At 48.1% G+C, this 21,628-nt stretch overlaps 1 protein-coding gene and 1 long non-coding RNA gene across 3 annotated transcripts; one reads left to right on the forward strand and one right to left on the reverse strand.

The window, feature by feature from the left end:
- Window positions 1-1,733: 1,733 nt before the first annotated feature.
- On the reverse strand, window positions 1,734-11,826 carry LRRN4 (leucine rich repeat neuronal 4). Its single transcript, XM_050952074.1, has 4 exons — window positions 10,252-11,826; window positions 8,355-8,559; window positions 4,246-4,383; window positions 1,734-3,414 (listed from the first exon to the last, which is right to left on the reverse strand). The coding sequence occupies exons 1-4, from the start codon at window positions 10,940-10,942 to the stop codon at window positions 2,115-2,117; spliced, it is 2,334 nt and encodes a 777-aa protein (XP_050808031.1). The 5' UTR covers window positions 10,943-11,826; the 3' UTR covers window positions 1,734-2,114.
- Window positions 4,324-18,907, forward strand: LOC127050378 (uncharacterized). 2 transcript variants are annotated; one of them, XR_007774198.1, is made up of 3 exons: window positions 4,324-5,135; window positions 6,731-6,774; window positions 18,760-18,907. It is a non-coding gene; the product is annotated as an uncharacterized LOC127050378 (long non-coding RNA). The 2 variants fall into 2 exon arrangements; XR_007774197.1 differs by lacking the exon at window positions 18,760-18,907 and adding an exon at window positions 10,818-10,918.
- Window positions 18,908-21,628: the final 2,721 nt, after the last annotated feature.

A 21,628-nucleotide genomic window follows, 5' to 3' on the forward strand; every position in this document is an offset into this window, starting at 1 on the left:
TTTGGTCTATTTTTCTGTTTGCAAGTCACCTTTAATATAGGTTTCATTTATGGAAAGTTAGTGAGCATAACTGACATCAGTGACTCAGAGTGGTATAAAAGATATTCTCCAAGGCATAGGGTAGTTATCAAAAGATGGTGCCAAGCATTAACTGCAGCTGGAGTGGAGCAGGAGGGAAAAAACTGGGACTCAGTGATGACAGGCACTAGTAAACATATTAAGGTTTGTGATACAGAATGAAAACCCAACAATCTTGACATCAGAGTACATGCTAGTGTACCAGAATAAAAATGATACTTTATTGTATGCTCCAAAACTACTGTGAAAAGAGATGTCCAGATTTCACTCCGATCAAACAGGGAAAAAAGTCCTGACCTCATTATTGTACACTTGTCTGTTGACTTTAAAACAAGAACAAGACTATGGTTATTTCATTATCATGCTGTATTTTTTATTTCCATTAGTACAGGGCATGTGATATTTTTACCATGGTAAAATTAACCATCACAACACAAATACCTTTCATCCGCAAGGATCCGAAAGGGCTTCACAGATTATATTTTCATACAGCACCCCTGATATGTAGCCACCTCTGCTAATGAACACCTGCAATCCTGAACAACAAGCAGGGAGAGAAATACTTGATCAGGGCAGCAGGATAACTCCTGTCTCTTGTGAACAGGACCTTGGGTGCTTTAAGGCTGAGATTTTCAAAGCTGCTTAAGGGATTTGGATGCCGAATTCTTATTTAAATTAAATGAATTGGAATCTAAATCCCTTAGGCATCTTGGAAAATCTCATCCTAAATGTCCACTAGAATGGACAGGATATCAGTTTTAAAGAATTTCTCAATTCCTGCCACACTAGGTTGCACTTATACTCAGGGCTTGGCTACACTGGAGTGTTGCAGCGCTGGTGGTGGGTTTACAGCGCTGCAACTTACTGTCCACACTTGCAAGGCACATACAGCGCTGCATCTCCCTGGCTGCAGCGCTGGCTATACTCTTGCTCTGCCTGGGGTATAACGATTGCAGCGCTGGTGATGCAGCGCTGCTCTGCCAGCGTGGCCACCAAAAGCGCTGTAATTGGCCTTCGGAGGTATCCCAGAATGCCTGTTCAGCCACTCCCAACAGCGCTGCGGATGTGGCCACACTGCAGCACTGGTAGCTGTCAGGGTGGCCACACTGCAGCGCTTTCCCTATGCAGCTGTACGAAGACAGCTGTAACTTCCAGCGCTGTAAAATACTGATCTCTACAGCTGAAAGGCACTATATACAGGTCAGGACTAATTTTCAGGCAGCTGATCGGGAGGTCCCAATGATGATGATTTTAAAATGAAGTGAGGGGGGAAAGGGGTGGCACAACCTGATGTGGAAGGAGGAAGAGGCATAATCCTGACGTTCCTTGGCTATAGTGCTTCTCTGAACTAATCTAAGGTGATGTTGAAGCACCTGGAAGAAAAGCCCTGATAGAAATAATCCCTAGCATGTATATAGTGCCTTTCAGCTGTAGAGATCAATGTTTTACAAAGGTGCAAGGGTTTATAGATTTTTAAAACCAGAAGGGACTGGTGTGATCATCTAATCAAACCTCCTACAAAACAGTGACTGTAGAATTTTGTCCTGTGATTCCTGCATCAAGCCCCTAATTTCTGGAAAAACATCCAACATCATATCACTATCCCCCTTGTACAAATGGGGAAATTACCAAGAGGAATGGCTAGATTTAAACAAAAAAAGAAAGGGGTTTTCAGGTGCCTAAAGGTTGTGCCACCCCTATCCCCCCTCACTTCATTTTAAAATCATCATCATTAGGACCTCCCAATCAGCTGCCTGAAAATTATTATACATTATAATAAAAAGAGAAACTTCACCCTGAACACAGATCTTTGGAAATGGAGAACAGAGATCTCAGAAACAGGCCAGGTGATGTCCTGTTGTAACAAAACTAAGCATTTGGAGCCACAGATGCCCCTGGTGTAATTTCTTTAGAATTACAACAGAGATGAAGTCAGTCCTGTGAGGAACTTATAACCAAGTGAGCAGCTGGATTCTACTTAAATGTGTTGCTATAAGATGTTTTACTGCAAAATATGTTGACAAAACTACCTAGAGCTAATTACGTGGCTGCAGTTTTAAGGGGTAATCAAACGCTGGGTTTTTATAAGAGATGAGGTGTGTGCTGTATTGCTCAGCATGAGGCTTTTTACATTTTTGATACAGACACACAGACAATACAATGGTGGTGATTAGGAAGACCCCACTTGCTAGGGACAAGACCACAAAGATGGATTTATAGCTGGGTTTTGTTGTAAACTGGGTGCATGGATTGCCCAAAATCTCACTTGTCGTCTGGCTCGATCCTGCTTTGTTAGAAGCAATCACGCACACCCAATAGGTGGTGTCTGGTGAAAGTTTGTATAGTGTATGCTGCCTCGCTGTGGGATAGATCTCATCAACCAGGATCTGGCTCTTCTCCCTGCCTTTGGCATGGTATGCAAGCTGATAAGTCTGAACGACTGAACTGGGGGCACACCAGTGGATCTGTGCTGATGTGTCTGTCGTTTCAGACACTTCTCTGAGCCTCGGTGGATCTGGAACAGTGTCTTCCCCAGACACCCCAGGACACAGACATGGGGACAACCTCTGAAGTTCAGAGCATGGCTTCTGGAGGTGGTGGCAGGGGTCGTAGTCACAAGAGACTATTATCAGTTGAGTTATGCTTTCCTTTGGTTGATCATCATAATAGTCATCTTCATAATCCACTTTTATTACAGCATGGGTAGGATTTGGAATAAGGTTTGCCTTTGTGGGGTTTTGCAGCCGTTGATCTGTCTGAGATGGACTTACTGTGCCAGGAGAAAGAGGAGAGTTTGTCCCTATTGGTCTTGTCGCTTCAGTGGAAAGGTTATTAGTAGACTGGTAGAATGTTTCCTCTTGAGGAAACAAAGCGGTGGTCGTTGTAGCATTTCTCTTCAATGGATCTGTTTTGATTGTACTCACAGTGCTTTGCTGAGTTAAGGAGTCGCTATAAAGTTCTCTCAGAATTGTTGAAGAGGTGGCTGCTGTTCCTTCAGAAGTGGGATCAGTAGTAGATTTGGAAAAAAGGTCCACACTTGTGCGATCATTCTTCATCTGAGCTGTTTGCGTCATACTTACCATGTTTCGTGACACCAAGGAGTCGCTGTAAAGTTCTTCAGCAAATAGAGTAGAGTCCATCATTGCTGCCACAGTAGTGGAATCAATAATGGGAAGGTTGGAAGAGTCTTCTGTGAAAGGGGGAGTGTTTGATGTGGGGAATGTGGTATTTCTCTTGGCCTGGCATTCGTCATAGAGTTGTAACAGCGAAAGAGACGATGAGGATGAAGGCTTCTCTCTGTCTTCTGAGGCTGTGTTGCAAATGGTGTCAGATGCCCTGCAGGATGAAGCAAATGAGTTACAATCAACATAATGGTTATAGGACAGCGTCATCAGTATCTATGAAACGTATTAGATAGTGAGCTGCTAATGCCAGTCAGAAACCTGTTCTCTCACATGAAATCTGGGGCCAAAGCTTAGCAGAGTCTTGACTACAGTTCTGCACTTTCAGGCTGATTTTCCTCCCCATATGACCAACTTGGCTGCATACGTTTTGCAAGGTGCAGCAAATATCCCTTAACTGGGAAGGTCACGGGTCTGATTCAACAAGGTGCAGTGGAAGTTGAAGGCACAACACACAAAGCATTAAGCGCCAAGGCCATGTTGAGTAATTCCTCTCCAAATCTGACAGCAGGGGACAGCGTAGAGTGAGGTATAGTTACTTTCACAGTATTCTTAGTCCCAGCTGGCTCAGGAATCAGGGCTCACAATTTGACTTCAGATCTCCAGGGCACGATGTCATTAAGGCCGCTGAGCTAGCTTACGTTTTATCTGTACTCGCAGCAAAGTACTAATGGGGGGAGGCAGAGAATAAATTATCAGTAGATGCCATCATTTTATAGTTCTGCTTGTGTTAACGGCATAGTGCTGCTTTCAGATATAATTAGCCCATACTTAGTTCTTGAAGGAAACTTTATTTTAGATGTCTGTCTTTTGAGGAACAGATAGTGATTCTGACTAATATGATGGGGTTTGTATTTCAACAGGAAAACTACACCATCCATGCATAACTTGTAGCAAAAATTGAAGTAAACAGGCTCAGGATAATCTTTATGCTCATTCCTACATTCCTGTTATGTGAGTAATATGCAACTGACAGGTTATTTACCTTTGCAGTACAACTCTCTCCGGATCAGAAAGTAGCCAGGAAAGTCCACAGTTGCACTCTAAAGGATTTCCATACAGGTTGATGCTGATGCTACCTGATGAGTTGATATTCCAAGGATTAAAGGAACTCAGGTTACAGCTAGGAGATGAAAATTTTGAGAATCTTTAGCAAGTATCGGCTAAGGGCCCAGGGCTGGATTTTGCTTTAATAGCCTAATCTGGGTAAGGGGTAGCATGCAGCCTTCTCTGCTCCCGGGGGAGGCAGTCATTTGTTCCTGGCTCATAGGAGATTACTAATCCCCCCTCAGAAAAACCAAGTTCATTCTCACATATTGCTCCATTTGCTCACGTATCTCCCTCACGCATCATCACATTCGCCTCAATTTAGATTCATTCTCTGCAGCAAACTTATGTTAAATGCATAACCAGAATGCAGTAGGAATGGCAGCTGGAAAGGAAAGGACCCTGTACCCAGCAATTCTGCTTTGGTAAAGCTTTGGCTTATCCCTGAACCCTGGTATTTATCTTGGATTTCACTTCATCCTACACCTATTCTCCTGCCCTATGGTGCTCCCAATTCACTCTCCAGCCTCCTTTCAACCCCTTCATACCATGTTTGGAATAGCTTCAGTTTCTGCATGCCAAGCATCCACCTTACATTGACTCATTTGTAGAACCCTGAAAATCTGCAGATGTCCACTTTATATCCATGGACCACATTTGCAGATTGCGGATCAGATGTGGATACAAATTTTGTATCCGCGCAGGGCTATATTCCTTGGTACAATGTTACCAGCTGTGTAATAATATTTGATGTTTTTCTTGAAGCTCCAGTTCCTGGAGTCCAGGAAACAATTTGAGACTCTCAGCATTCATTTAAAAAAAAAAAAAGTAAGTTTTGAGCCCTCATAGTTTCAGAGAAAAGCTTGAAAATGTGACCTGAGTGCACATGACAGGGTCAGAAACCAGAAGGCAAACAAAAGGCACCCCACTATTGTTGTTTTAAAAATATCAGGATTTTAAGCCAGTCTATGATTTTTAAGCATTATTCCTGAGTTTTGAACGCTTGGGGATAGCAAAATTGCTGTTGTCTCTGTAACTTCTTGTGCCTGAATTGTCTTGTGCTTTTTCCTTCTGAGTTAGACCTAAGCTCTGTGAATAGAGAGGCCTTCTTTGCCCATCTTCTATACAAGCACTGGGTGAATTCTGTACCAAAATCCAGCAGTGTAGCTGAGAGCAGAATCTGATCTTTTCTTTGTTCACTACCACTTAGATTTGTGTTTTGTTCTCTGTTCACGCATCCAGTGCCCTGTTTTTTCATTTTCTGCTACATTCATATTCCTGGCTGGTGGCTTAAAGGATTTTCCACAATATCCTCTAAATCCTTTCCTAATCAGTCCTGACTGCTCTATTTGCAATATACTTGCTATTCTGGTACATTGCCTTCACTGTTCACGTTATACCTTTAACTGTGTAACCCATGGTATATGATGCAAAATACATCCTTAGTGCTGCACCCTTCCCTGTAAAGAATCACAAAGTTGCTTTCTCCTAACATGGAACAAGAAACTCTTCAAGAAGCAATAACTACTGTCTCTGCTGCACTGCAGTTTCTACCTAGAACTCCTCCTGCCTAGCTTCCTGATGGAAGTTTAAATAAACAGTACACACACCTGTACACCATCTAGGGTGACCAGACAGCAAGTGTGAAAAATTAGGATGGGGGTGGGGGGTAATAGGAGCCTATATAAGAAAAAGCCCCCAAAATCAGGACTGTCCCTATAAAATCGTGACATCTGGTCACCTTAACATCATCCATAAATGGAGCACTGCTGCTATTCTGATGGAATATTGGTACTTTAAGAGATTGCTATGAGGTTCTGTTGCAACACGGGTTACAATGGACACTAGCAGTGAGGTACAGATTAGCATAGTCTAGTGGGCTGTGGGAGTAGGCACAAAAGCCAACTGCTTCTGCTAGTGACCTGGTGTTGACTTTGGCCAAGCTCCAGGATTGCCAACTCTCATGAGTCCCAGTTGTAGACTAGGCCCCCATTGTCCTAGGCACTGTACACATACAGACCAAAAAGACGGTCCTTTCCGCAAAGAGCTTGCAATCTAAGGGTATGTCTACACTACCTGCCGGATCGGCAAGCAGTGATCGATCCAGCGAGGGTCGATTGATCACGTCTAGTCTAGACACGATCAATCGACCCCCGCCCCCCAAGTGCTCTCCCGTCGACTCCTGTACTCCACTGTCGCAAAAGGCGCAGGCAGAGTTGACGAGGGAGCAGCAGCAGTTGACTCACTGCGATGAAGACACCACGGTAAGTCATTCTAAGTACGTCGACTTCAGCTACATTATTCACATAGCTGAAGTTGCGTAACTTAGATCGATTGCCCCCCAGTGTAGAACAGGCCTAAGTAGATATTTCAAGTTCCTGGTTTGAGCATGTCTCACTTATTGTTCCCATCTCTCTTCCTAGGGTCTACCCAGTAGAATTACTTAAGCCTGGTCTACACTAACAAGGTAAGTCGATTGAAGTTACGCTAGTTAAATTATGTAAGATATGTAACTTAAGTCGATGTAGCTTAGATCAACTTACAGCGGTGTCTACACTGCGCTATGTCAACAGGAGACACTCTCCTATCGACTTACCTTCCGCTCCTTGGGGAGGTGGAGTACTGAAGTTGATGAGAGAGCGTTCTCCCATTGACTTATCCCATCTTCACCAGACCCGCTAAATCGATGGCTGCGGAATTGTCACAGCAGCGCCAATTTACCCCATAATGCCGACAAGCTCATTCTCACAAATTTTGAAATCGTTAAGTCAATGAGCTGCACCAATTTACACAAGCAGGAGATTTTGCTCCATAAATTTCCGGTCCATCAGCCTTATAACGTCTGATGAGCGCACTTAGGCCTGGTTGAGGCTAAAAACTCCAAAGGTGAGGGAATGGGGGGCATTGGGTTTTCCCACAACCCAGGCATGATTAAGCTGCAGGGTTATTAATACTTTGGACCAGATTCTCAGTTCCATTCCTGCATCTCCACTGGAGTCAGTGCAGGTGAGAGGGAATTCTGGCCTTTCGAGTTCAGTGAAACAGACTGTTCTAAATCACCAGTCTGCCCAGGAAAGGAAGCTGTACAGAAAGAGCTGCACACTGACAGGTGCCAACAACTGCACCAGGCTCAGGCAGGGGTGGCTCTAGGGATTTTGCCACCCCCAGCACAGCAGGCAGGCTGCCTTCGGCGGCTTGTCTATGGAGGGTCTGCTGGTCCCGCAGCTTCGGCAGACCTCCCACAGGCGTGCCTGCAGGAAGTCCAAAGCCGCGGGACCAGCGGACCCTCCGCAGGCAAGCCACCGAAGGCAACCTGCTGCCCTTGCGGCGACCAGCACAGCGCTCTCCATGGCTTGCCACCTCAAGCATGCGCTTGGCGTGCTGGGGCCTGGAGCTGCCCCTGGGCTCAGGAGCCTCATTAAGGCAGCTTCAGGCAGTTTCTGCATCATGATGTGAGTTTGGCCCATGGGGCCAGAGTCTCTGCTACTCCCACTGGTGCATTAAGGCTGGGAGCTTGTGAAGAAGTCAGTCGTGTCTCTGATTCTGGGGACAGTTCTAGGACAGCGCTGGTGAAGTTTAGAGCAACTTCATGGCTGCTGTAGTCTGCACAGCTGACTATGGTCCTCTCTGCCAGCCAGAGGTCTCCAGAGTGCAGTGTACTCCAGCCACACCTCTCTAACAGGTGCCCGGCCTGCCCTCTAGCTAAAGGCTTCAGGGCGAGTAGCATAGGAGCCAGCTATGCAGCTTCCTGCTATAGGGGAACTCTCCCCAATAATGGAGAAATCTGCCATCTTTCTGGCATCTTTGCACCAGCTGGAGCAGGGAGGAGACTCTGGCACACTGCCTGGGAAATCCTATTTCAGCTGTGCTAACAAGGCCTTGCGAGAATTCCATGTGAATTGAAATGGCATCTCCCCCATGCACTAAAGACCTTCCTATTTGCATGATTCCAGCGGCATTATGGGGGCAGTGAGGGGATCCAGCTGTCACTAGACACTTTCAGCAGATAGCAGCATTTTAACACGAGTGAGCAAAGAAAACACCTACTTCTGGAAGGTGAGAAAGGTCAGGTGAGGAGCATCATCAAATAGCTCTGTCCTCACCCCGCTCAGCACACGGGAGTCCTGGCAATTCAGTTCTCTCAGCCTGGGCAGTGACTTGAATAGATCCGTATCGAAGCTCCTCAGCTGGGCCATCTTTGCAAGGTGGAGCGACCTAAGGCTGACCAAGTCCTGGGCCCACTCCTGCTGAACTGAAGCAGAGGAGATCCGGGTGACTGGTATGTGAGCGGAGCACTGTGCTGAATTTAGGACTGGCCAGTAAGCAGACTGCAGTGGATTGAGTTTTACTGACAAACTGATGCACCTGCTGGTTATAGAAAATGCAAAATAACACAAAATAAAATGAAAAACTCACTCTGCCGTGGCGGCTCGGCGGGGGCGGGTGCCTGGGCCTGGCTCCTTGCTCCGGGTATTGCAACCTGACATGGTCACATTGCTGCTCAGGTGTGGCCTGGCTGCTCTTCTGTCATGGGGGGCAGCTGGGCCAAAATTGAATAGTGCTGTGACCTGGGTACCAGGTCACGATGCCCAGAGTGAAGAGCTGGGCCCAGCCCTGGGGCACAGAAGCTGTTGCTGCGTTGTGAGTACTGGGTGGGCTCCAACCCCCAAGGTCCTCTCAGTTCCTGAGGGCAGGACCCATCCTCCCACCCCCCAGCATGGATAAAATGGATACATCAAATTAACGTGAAATTCCCAAAAAGTAAAATGAAAAATTATATATATAAGAATTTCCCAGGGTTTTAGTTATTTCTCCAGTGGTTTAGCAGTACACGTGTAAGGCAAAGTGCCCTCATGCAGGGCAGAGTGCTGGATTGATTAGTGACTGGGCTGGAACCTCTGCTAGGGAATCCCTGGATTTGGCTGTATGAGAACAGCAGGTTTATAGTCCCCCTTTACACATCCAAAGCTACTTTCCTTTGTCTCGCTCAAAGGATTTGAGCAATTATCCATTCACTGAATCTCACCAGGTAGGAATTATTTCACTCATTTGACTGGATGAAATGTTACAGGAGCCCAGGAGGGAGAGGGAGAGAGAGAGAAGGGACAGACTGTTGTAGAGAGGAGGGATGGTCTTGCAGCTAAGGGGCTAGACTGAGGAGATTGGGGTGCAGTCTGGGCTTTGCCACAGACTCTGAGTCACTGCCTCTCTGTGACTCAGCTCCCCTATTTATACTATGGGGATGATCATCCTCCCATGGTCCCATCTTGTCTATTTAGACTGTAAGCTCTTTGGGGCAGGACTTGTCTCTTGCTCTGTGGATTGATAATGCCTAACACAACAAGGCCCTGGTCTTGGTGGAGGCCTCTCTGTGCTGAGCCAATGATAAGACGAGAAAGCAAAGGGATTAGGCAGGGTTTAGCTGCGGGGAATGGGGGAAAAAGGAAAGGCAGATGTTAGGCCACTGAAGAACAAGAGAAGGGCTTTGGGAAGACTCTGGATAGGAAAAGAGGAGGAAAGGGAGAAGTTAAAGATAGCCCAAGGCTGAGAGCTCAGCTGGATAATCAGAGAGGATAGTGGATGGGGACAGAGGGATTACAAGGACAGATAAGAAATTCTGTTGTGGGCAGGTGTAGTTGCTTGTGCTAATAGCTATTTCTCCACTTTCCCCTCTGAAGTCTTGTCTACACAAGAGAATTCCCACCACTGCTTATTGTAACCAACGAGTAGGTGTGTTTTAGAGCTTCCTCTACTGTGCCTGATCAGTGGAGGATATGAGTCTGTTACAGCCCCAGCTAGTGACCTTTACCTCAAGCTGTCGCAGCTCCTGCCACCAGCTCCGGAGGTCTCCAGTTCTACTGCTGGTGGCTGTGACATTAACAGTGGTTTCGCTTCATCAGGTTTGATCAGGCCCCATGAGTACCACCAAAATCGTCAAACTTACTTGTCTCGAGAAAGGTCCCACTCAGGTCAAGCACGTCAATGGTGCTCCTAGCTCTGTTCCCGGTGTCTCCCTGCAACACATTCATGGCAAAGGCTGACACGCTAATCCCTCTGCCATTCTCATGCCCTAGCAGAGTGGCAGACAAGTTCAGGAACTGTAACTGTGGATAACAGGAGAAAGCCAGAGGCTGGAGTTCAGTGATGGGGTTTCCGGCCAGCGACAGCCACTTCAGGTTTGGCAGGTGGGCTGTCTGGCATAATGGCAGAGAGGACAATTTATTAGCGCTTAGGTCCAGGAACTGGAGGCTACCAAGGGCTCTGGTTCCCCATGCAATTTCTTGGATGTGGTTGTGCCTCAAGGAGAGGGCACGCAGCTTTGAGAAGTTCGCTATCTCCATGCCACTCAGCGAAGGCAACTGGTTGGTGCTGAGATCTAAGGCCTCCAGTCCCCCAGGCAGGCAGGCAGGGAAGGCTTGCAGGCTGTTGTTGTTCAGTCGCAAGTGGGTCCATGTCTTGTTCCCCAGATCCTCACAGGACATGCTGGTAAGATTAACGTCGTTTTCCCAGGGGTCTTGCTGGGTCAACTGGAAAAGAGCTGTGAAATCCCCCAACGCAGCTGAAGCTGCACTGTCTGTCAGGCCAGCCGCCGCCTCCCACGCCAGCAGAGAGAGAGCGAGCAGGAGGGAAAACATTCTTTTGCTTTTCAGGGTGGGGGAAACAAAACCACAATATAGAGAAGTAAATTAAAACTCTTTGGGGCTGCCATGAGCTATGTGAAAACAAAACACCGCTAAATGTTTTGCTGGTGCCTGCAGATGGTGGAGGTGATAATTAGAGTCTCTGCTGTAATTAAACTGCCATAAAGATGAGGCATTTGGGAAGGAAGTCATCTGAGCATATTTAAAGATACATAAAACCTTTCATCCCAAAGGCAACCAACGTGTGTCCCAAACTGTATTTGTTATTATTTATTAGTTGTATTATCTTTCTAGCACCTAGGAGGCCCACTCATGGACCAAGGACCCATCGCGCTAGGCGCTGCACAAACACACATGCAGCATTATCATCTCTGCCTAGCTGTAGACTCAGAACTGAAGGTCTGAGGGGAGAGCAGCAGCCAACTTAGGGCTGGTCAACACATGAAAGTTAGGTTGACCCATCTGCGTACTTAAGCCAACCCAAGTCCCTAATATTGACAGTTTTTGGTCAATGGAAGAAGTCTTCCGTCGATCTAGCTACTGCCTCTTGGAGAGGTGGATTTGACACAGCGATGGGAGAACCCCTTGCATTGCTGTAGTAAGTGTCTATACTAAAGCCATAGCGCTTTCTAGTGCAGACACACCTTGAGGTTGTAAACTCTTTTCGTTGTGTGTTTGTATAGCACCTAACACAGTGGGTTACTGGGCCATGACCGGGATGCCTAGGTGCTACCACAATACATATAAATAAGTAGTAAAAACAATATATACACAGCACGTGCATGAGGGGATAATTTTCAACAAAGAAAATGGGTAAATGTCTCCTCTTATGTGAAGTTCAACAGGCTCTTTAATTGCCATACAGAGCAGACAGGAGCTTGCCTCTAAAGGTCCAAAAGTCAAGTGCATGGGTAATCACATTTTCTACCTTGTCATGGGCTTGTTCTCTCATGACGTGGTGCACTGGCAGTGGTGCCCACGGCAAGGTGGCTCCTACAACGTGGCCTGCAGAATGCAAGTGTCGGAATCTTACGGGTTCTAAGAGAATGATCTTGGAGATTTTCAAAAGCCCCCAGAGGATTTAGGAGCACAAGGCCCATTGACTTTCCTTTCACTGGGGCTTGTGGGGAAAAGCAGCTGGGATCCATTGAAAGTCAGGCTCCTTTGGCAAGGTCTACACTAGGAGTGCTTTGATGTATAACAATACCAGAATACTGTACTGGCAGAGTGCTAGTGTTACTCCTGGGGGAATTCTGTGCCAAAAAATTTTAAATCCCCCAAAATTATCTTTGGACAATATTTAAAATTCTGCATATTTTATTTGTCAAAATGACACAACATAATCAGTCCAGTTTCACTTATTTTGGTAATTTATTTCAAAATAAATACAAAAGATGAGGCATTATGTACTGTGACAGGCCCAGACCAGTGGGGTACAGGAGTCTGGTAGAGGGCAAATATATTGGTCACTGGATGAGTAGTTTTCTGTTCCCTGAGTGACCAGAGCAGGGGCTGCACTAGAGTAATCAGGAACCTGCTAGAACCAATTAAGGCAGACAGGCTGATTAGAACACCTGCAGCCAATCAAGGCAGGCTCATCAGGGCACCTGGGTTTAAAAAGGAGCTCACTTCAGTTTGTGGTGTGCATGTGAGGAGCTGGGAGCAAGAGGTGCAAGGAGCTGAAAGTGAGAGGGTGTGTGGCTGCTGGAGGATTGAGGATTACAAGCATTATCAGACACTAGGAGGAAGGTCCTGTGGTGAGGATAAAGAAGGTGTTTGGAGGAGGCCATGGGGAAGTAGCCCAGCGAGTTGTAGCTGTTATAGGAGGCACTATAGACAGCTGCAATCCACAGGGCCCTGGGCTGGAACCTGGAGTAGAGGGTGGGCCCGGGTTCCCCCCAAACCTCCCAACTCCTGATCAGACACAGGAGGAGTTGACCCAGACTGTGGGTTCCAGCAGAGGGGAAGATCACTGAGGTGAGCAAATCTGCCAATAAGTGCAGGATCCACCAAGGTAGAGGAGGAACTTTGTCACAGTACTTTCAAGTATATAAAAGGTTGTTACAAGGAGGAGAGAAAAATTGTTCTCCTTAGCCTTTGAGGATAGGCCAAGAACCAATGGACCTGAATTGCAGCAAGGGCTGTTTAGGTTGGACATTAGGAAACACTTCCTATCTGTCAAGGTAGTTAAGCACTGGAATAAATTGCCTAGGGAGGTTGTGGAATCTTTGTCACTGGAGATTTTTTTAAGAGGAAGTTAGACAAACACTTGTCAGAGATGGTCTATATAATACTTAATCCTGCCATGAGTGCAGGACACTGGACTAGATGACCTCTTAAGTTCCTTCCAGTCATATGATTCTATGAAAATACCTGTCAACAGGTATGTCTGTAACCCTACAGACAACAAAAAAAATTCAGGAAAATGTTTTTTGACAAATAGATTCCTTACTAGGCAAATAATACAGAACTCTGGGTAATAATTTAAACTACAATACAGAAGTTTATTTCCCGCACCCCTCAGGCACAGTGCAAATGCTTCGGGGAGTCAGCTGTAACAGAGGAGCTGAGGAAGAGAGAAATAATTACTGGGAAGGAGCCTGGGAGTGAACCTGGAGGGCATTGGGTGTGGGTGGGAGAAGTATGGAACAGGTTTTTTGGAGAGAGGAGGGATTGTTAGAGAGTTGGGGATCCTCCCCCATGCAGACCCTGGCTAACCCCTAATCTCCCCCATGGACATCTGCCCCATCCCCATGTGTCCCTGCACCTGCACGCAGTAATCCCTCCTCCCATCCCCATGCATCCCTGCACCCCCAGTCACCTCCTGCCCACTTGCACCTCCCCACCCCCATGTGGCCCTGAACCCCATTTCAGCTACCCTCATTCCCATGTGGACCTATACCTCACTGCCCCCCTGGTGTCCCTGCACCCCCCACTTCCATTCAGCTCCTGCCCCAGTCTGTCCCTCCCACTAGCTCTTCTGAACCCCTGTTTGTATGATTTCCCCCAGCAATCCCGTGTGTTCCACTTTGTCTCCCCATACTCCATGCCTCCCCAACTGGCCCCATAGGCAGGGTGCTATGAGGAACACAGCCTCTCCTCCTCCTTATTGGCAGCTGGCTTCTACAATGAGCTGTCTGTTTGAGTGCCACAGCAGTCCCTGGTGAGTGAAAGGTGTAGCTGCAGCACCTCTCTGGCAGAATGTATTTTCTGCAGAGAAAAAAAATATATGCGGGGAACATGAATTCTGCGCTTGTGTAGTGGTGCAGAATTCCCCCAGGAGTATAGTGTGGACACAGCCTTTACCAGCATTGCTGTGGTTTTGCCAGTATAGCCGAGTCTACACAAGAGGATTTGGCCAACACAGCTACATCGGTCAGGGGGTCACACCTCTTCACATCCCCGATCAGCATTGCTATGTTGGCAGAGTTTTGTAGTGTAGCCATTGCCTAAGCCACTTCAGGGCTTTTGAAAACCTGTGCTCCTAAATCCCTTGGGCACTTCTGAAACTCTCCCCTTGATCTGCTTCTAGCTCTTTGACAGTTACATGAATGGCCCTTTCCCAAGTGGTGGCAGGGGCCTTGCAGCAGGTGACATTCCTGGTAGTAGAGGATTCAGTGTCACAGACTTGGGATTTTCTAGTGTCAATGATATATTACAGTGTATGCAGGGGGTCCTCATTGCCTTGCACCAAAATGGCCAAAACTCAAGAGGGACCATTTCCCCCTGCAGAAAGAGACCTGTCAGCAAGAAGCTGATCCCTTGGTCACTCACTGCTTTAGTGCACTCTGCTCCCATTCCCTACCTGAGCTCTGGAGCTTTTTACCTGGAAAAACCCCAGCCTCTGAACTGCTTGTTCTGGACCCTGTGACCTAGGTAAGGGGGTTTGAGTATTAGTAGTTCTTTTGTGCAGCTCTGGTTGGAGCCTGCTCCTCACCAGTCCCCATCCACGCAAAGGAGAGTGCATATAAATCTCCTGACAGCCATAGCTGTGAGGGGCCCCTTAGGCAAGGCCAGGGACACAGAGAATTTCCTGCTGAGGACTTGCAGGTGGATGAGCCATAATATGCATCACACTGCTGTGTGCAGCACCAGTGGGTTCGATCCACTGCCCCTCCCCAGAGCACTTCTGCATCAGAACTATATGCAGCTCCCACCCCCACCCCGTGCATTTCTCCTCGTGTGTGCCTACAGCGCCTGACCCTCCACAGCGAGGAGCACCCTCTGTTCAGCAGGGAGCTGAGGAGCCTGCACCTCAGAAGTGCTCAGCTCCTTGCAGGATCTGGCCTGTCATTAGTATCTCCAGTTACATCTGCCTTCCTCACCCCTCTCCTCTGTAGTGCTTGCTCTAGGTCAGAGCTGGCTGGGTGTGTGTATGCTGCAGCCTTCACCCCTCAGCCACCACAACAGCAGCTGCCAGGCATCTCCATGAAGTGCAGATGCCCTCCCTAAATTCCATCTGCTGCCTCCCCAGAGCCCCGTGCTGGCTGTGTACAACACGGCCTGTTCCACTGCCCCTGTGTGCAGCCTCTGCCTGGAACAAGTGGGAAGAACTGAATAGAGCGACAGCTGCGCATGCACACGGAGCTAGCTATCTCTGGTATCTATCCCCCCGCCATTGCCACAGTATCTGAGCAGCTCAGCCTTGACTGTATTTATCCTCCCAACCCCCTGGTGAGCTAGGGCAGTGATGTTATCCCACTGGACAGATGGGGAACTGAGGCAGAGACACACTAGGTCCTGTTTTCTGAAGGTGCCTAAAAATGCAGACAGGTGCCTAGTGGGATTTTCTAAAGGGTGTAAGTGGGTTAGGTGCTTAACTCCCATTGGATTTTTTTTAAATCAGAGGGAGTTTAGGCAACTCAGACTCCCCCTAGGCACCCAAGTACCTTTCAAAGTCTCACCCTAAGTGACTGGCCCAAGGTCACACAGGCAGTGTGTGGCAGAGTAGGGACTTGAACCCAGGAGGCTTAGGGCTCAGGCTAGTGCCCTAACCATTAGACCATCATTCCTGCTCTGCTGGTGTCTTAAAGCTGAACCCTCAGCCAAAAAAATCTCACTGGCAGGGTGATTCAAGCCCATTGCTATATGGCACACAGAGCTCAATTGTGTTCCCCTTATTGCTGTGCTAGGAATGGTTACCATTCACTGCTGCTGCAGCCCCTGCATTGGGCCAGGCATTTTCCAGTCCCGCTTGCCTTGTGTCTGCGACAGGCACAGGGGAAATGGGGTCTTTATGCCCCCGCTATCTGAGGCCTTGCAAGAGCCTGCTCTGCCCTCAGCCCAAGAGAGAGCAGCCTCAGGGTCTTCTGCCTCCAGTCCAGTCCTGGGGCAGCAGAAATGCCACAAGCCCTTGGGGACAGGTGGAAAATGGGCCGGTTAGAAACCCAGACATGTCAGCGCCCACAGCCAATCCCACCCAGTCAGTCTCAAGAGCATGCACATACCTGTCCAGGCCGCCTGTTGGGGTCCGCGCTGCTCTGATTGCCTGGCACTTGCTTTATACACAGGAGTGACTCAGCTGCCTCGGTTCTCCTCTTCCCGCAGCTAGGGGAGAGATCTGGCCTAGCCTCCCTCCTCCACATGCCAGCTTCCCCACCCTCCCCAGGAGGGAGGGAGGGGACAGGCCCACTCTCCTCCCCTTACCAGCAAGGTGGTGGGAAGATTTCCTAACAACCCCTCCCCAGGCAGGACCAATCCCTCCCCCACAGTCTGAAGGGGTGGGGGGGGGAAAGAGAGAGGGAGAACAATTTCTATACCTCGCTCCTCTTTGTTCACCCATGCTCGGGTGGGGGTGCTATTAGGTCTCTTCACTAAAGGGTTACGGTGAAGAAGGGCCGATGCTGAGGCTTGTCTGCTGACACCAGCCTTGAGATTTCTCAAGCAGCAGATAAAGTCGCCCGCTCGCTTACATTTCTCCGCAGGCGCCTGGAGACTCAAAGTGCAAACCCTGGAAACAGCCACACCAGGCAAGTGGTTTTTAAGAGCAGCCTTCCCTGGAAGGAGGCCCCGACTGAATGTCGAAACCAAAGTTCTCACCTCAAGTACCATCCCCGGAGATCTGAGGAACGGGGTGTTTCCCCACCACTGGCCAGCGAAGGGTGTAACCTGTGTTTGGCAGACTGGACACTTTGGAGGCATTGCTCATTAATTATAAAGCTGCCGTGGGCTCTAGTCCCAGCTCTGCCCTTAAAGCTGGGGCAAGTCCCTTCCCCTGGGTTTCCTCCCTCACCTTATGTCTGTCTCATCTACCTCACCTGTGAGCTACAGGACTGTGTTTGTACAGTGCCTGGCACACTGGGGCCCTGATCTCAGGTGGGGCCTCTGGGCACTACTGTAATGCAAATAATCATTAGGAAGAGGAAGGAGATGAAGATCTTATAGGAAAGCACATAGACAGCAGGGAGAGGAGTCACTAGGGACTGCACAGAAGTGAAAGCGTAAACAAAAGCCCAGGACCCCAGGTGCTACTGCAAGCCAAATAATCATCACAATGTGGTTTGTGTTCTCTTCGGAGCCTTTGCTCCCCCAGGAGAGTAACACATCTGTGCATGGCAGATCTCCACAACCCAATGACAAGACTTTAATCCATGCACTGCTTTTCCTACAGACCTTGACAGTATGTGCACACAAGACTTATCTCAGGCCATGTCATTCACTATCTAGGGGGGACTTGAAAACTAGCAGAACATCCAGAGAAACAAGATATGGTCTCTTAAGGGGACTATTGAAAGCCATTGTGGTTCCCAGGCGATGTACAGATTGTTCCCTTGTAGACTATGGAGTTAGTAGGCTCAGTTCTAAGACAAGGCAAAGGGTTTGCCGACCTAGTGCCTGATCCTGCTGCCTCATACACACCAGCAGCCCCACTGAGGTCTGGTCTACACTACAACCCCATATCAGCATAACTATGTCAGTCAGGGGTGTGAAAAATCCCCCCCCCCCAGCAACGTTGTTATACTGATCTAACGCCCCGTGTAGATAGTGCTATGTTGATGGGAGAGCATCGACGTAGCTACTGTCTCTCAGGGAGGTGGATTAATGACCTGATGGGAAAGCTCCCCTCGGCATAGAGCGTCTTCATGTAGACTTGTCCTCAGTTCTGAGGGACTGCTCACCGGACTGTGTAGCCTGGGCTCCTGCTAATGACACAGTGGGATACCCTCTGTCTGTGGCTTCAGCTGTTTTGTACCTGCCCCCGTTAGTTGATTCAATTACCACTTAAAGTGGGATTAGCCAAAGCGCTCATTGTGGGAGCTGAGTTAGACCAGTGCTTAGAGCTTATGAAAACTCTATCCTCAAATGCTACTTTTCTTTGGACTTCCCTCATCTCCAGACATCCTAGAGAGAGGGAGATGCACTCTCTTTGCCTTGAGCCATAAGGTACAGCTGGAGCATTTGCTACTGTGAGATTGGTATTTATGGGCAATGTATCTGCATGAGAAAATGGACTAATTACTTCACACTCTTAAAAGGCTGCCCCACTAAATTCTGCCCTCACTCAGTCAGCCCCACTGATTTCACCTCACAAGATAAACTAGGTAGCCTTTGGAGAGTTGGGAAAACAGCACGGTAACTAACAATGGGGCCATTCAGTTCAGCCAGTTCAGCCGGGGTGGAAACCATCACCTAATCCTGCCCTTTATGGGCCTGATCCTGAAAAGTGCTGAGCACTTGCAACTCCTGCCAACGTCAGTGGGTGTTGCCAGGTGCTCAGCACCTTACCTGGGCCCAATTCGGAGACACCGAGCATGTTCTGTAAGGTGCTGAGCGCTCTTGCAGGATCAGACTCTGCTTTTGTTCTTCCTCAGCATTCTCCCCAGCTGTTGTCCGCATTATGGATGGTCGGCTCTCCAGGGAACAGACTGCGCCTTCCCACAGGTTAGTACAGTGCCTAGCACAATGGAGACCTGATCTGACCAGCAATAAATAGCTACAGTCATACTGATGATGGCCGTATGGGTAGATAGTGTTGCCATCACCCTATTTTAAATCACACACACATTGCAATCTGCTGTAAACTAGGGTGACCAGATGTCCCGATTTTATAAGGACAGTCCCAATTTTTGGGTCTTTTTCTTATATAGGCTCCTATTACCCCCACTCCCTGTCCCGATTTTTCACACTTGCTGTCTGGTCACCCTACTCTAAACAGGCTTTAAGCTCTGCTGTGTGTCAGTTTCATCCACCTACTTTCACACAGCACCAGCCTCCACTGTTTCTTTAACTTATTTATTTTCTCCTCTTTCCAACTCTACCAAGGCTTCTAGCGACAAGGCAAAGGGAATGGCCACCATCTCAGTTTGGGCATGTTTTTTGATCAGGCCATTTTGCACAGACTGTGTATGTGGCTGGGTTTTGAAATCTAAAAGAAGAACCCACCTCTGCCTCTCCCTTGATCTGAGTCAAAGCCTCTGATGGTCTGAGCTGGAATGTTAAGGATGAGGCCTGCATTCCTTAATGACACAGTGAGATAAGCCGAAGCTAGCAGGGAGCAATAGAAAAAGGAGATGGTACCAGGTCGTAAAGGCTCCAGAGATGAGTGTTTCCCCACTAGGAAGGCAAAAGAATTTTTAAAATGAGTCTAACAATGAAAGTATGCAAAAAACCAGAGAATTACATCAAAAGCCAATAAAAGAAGAAACATTGATTGGCTAATCAAACCCCAGAGTGAGCACAAGTTAATTCGTCTCGTACAAGGAATATAAAGGCAAGAACACGGTTATTTAACCTGTGGTCTGAACAAGCCAGGAGTGTTTATGTTCTAAACAAGCCTATGGTCTGTGCGCTGCATGCTATTTGCTGTACGCATGTATTATAGGCCAGGACCCCATGTGCAAATCAGTGGTAAATCTCTTTTGTGGAATTCCTTGGGAGTTGGAGCAGGCCCCAGCTATGCAAGACATGTGTAATGTTTTACCCTGATCTGATTTTGCTTTGTGACATACAGAATAGGGTGGCAACAATAGACTATTATTTAGAGCCAAAGTATTAATTTCATAATGAATTTTGTTTTCATCTAGACAATATATCTGTCTCCATTCTGTCTCTGAATGCAAAATCTTATCTCCCTGGAGTTTTTCTTTAAATTCAGGGTAGGGACTTTGTAGGTACTTTTGGTGCTATGTAAATAACTCATCTAGCTAAAAGAGTTTGATCCTGCAGCCATTATTCACTTGAGTAAACCAGCTGCTATCTGCAAGCAAACACTGACTTCAGGGTGTGGGGGGTCTGCACTGCATGAGTAAGGCAAGCAGGCTGTGGCACACAGTAACTGAAATGCCAAGTCACACAAAGGGCTGGTTTGTGGGGTCTAGCAAAGCAGCAGGTGGCACAGTGTGGGTGGCAATGAGCTGCAGTTGGCCCAATCCTGGGGCTGCTCATGGGGCAGGCCAAACTCATGCTAGCTCTCAATAGCTGTTACAATGGCTTGGAATACTTGGTCATGATTGGGGCACTTGAATGGGAGGGCCAAGGGGCCATGCCCCTCACTTTTTACTGGCCATAAGGATGAGTGACAGGGGGAAGGGTGGAGAGGAGCAGGCGGGGAGGTGGGGAAGAGGCAGAATGGGAGTAGGGCCTCTGGGGAAGGGATGGTGAGAGGGCTGAGGCTCAGGGAGAAGTAGTAGTTTGAGGATGGGGCTTCTGGGAAATGGGTGTCACGAGGGCAGGGGCTTGGGGAGAAGGGACAGTGCAGGGGCAGGGCCTTGGGGACAGCACCACAGGCACCTGTGGGCACCCCCGCACTTTTAAGGCACTTCCGTTACTCCTAGTCATGCTCCCTTGTGCTGCTTGTGTGACAGACGCTCTATTCGACTCACACACCTGGGACTGAACTAGGGCTAAAAGCATTAGCTCGAGCTGTAGCAGCTAAAGAGCCAAAACACTCCAGCAGGGGACTGTCACAGCAGGGACCTTCAACACACGAGCACTTGCAGGAAGTCAAGCTGAGGGGCTTTTCACCTGGCTTTAGGGCAGCTTTTTTCTGGCAAAGCAAATCTATCCCCAGCGCACCTGAGAATCTCATACCCCAGGGAAAGCTCTGACTGAGATCCTGGAAACTCGTGAGGAGCCTCTCCTGCCGTTTTAATTTGCTTTTGACGCAAGGTGTCCCATGAGGCAACATTGCAAGAGAGGAACAGAGAAGCGAGGAACCTTTTTGATGAAGACATGAAAGCACAAGCATCACAGCTGTACATGCCAGCAGGGCAGCAATACACTATTTCATGTTGCGCAAGAATGCCAGGGGTCAGACTGAGAATTCACAAGTAACTGATCTGATTTAACCATGTATCGGGGGCAGCAATGCCTCTTAGAAAGATCACCAGCTCTTCCATTTTCTAATTATGAAGTGAAAATGTTGGGCCTTGTCAATACTTGGACAGGACTTTGAAAGCTCCAAGGAAAGCACAGGGGGTTGCATGTAGGATATCTGGTATCCTTCCTTCTCAGGACCTTCCTGCTTTGCAGCTAACTGCACCACTGCAAGTCCCTGCTGTAGATGCACTAAGTTACTTGTACCAGTGCTGCTTGCCAGTTTTAAACCAAGGTAAGACCCTAGTAAGATCCCAGAACAGACAAGCCCTGAATCAGTCATGAACCAATGTCCCGGCATGGTGCTAGAGAGTGATGTACTGTTGGAAGTGCCAGCGTTTGCACAATGGGGGTGCGGGGGGAGGA

This window comes from Gopherus flavomarginatus, chromosome 4 (genome assembly GCF_025201925.1).
Source record: "Gopherus flavomarginatus isolate rGopFla2 chromosome 4, rGopFla2.mat.asm, whole genome shotgun sequence".
Taxonomy (NCBI): domain Eukaryota; kingdom Metazoa; phylum Chordata; order Testudines; family Testudinidae; genus Gopherus; species Gopherus flavomarginatus.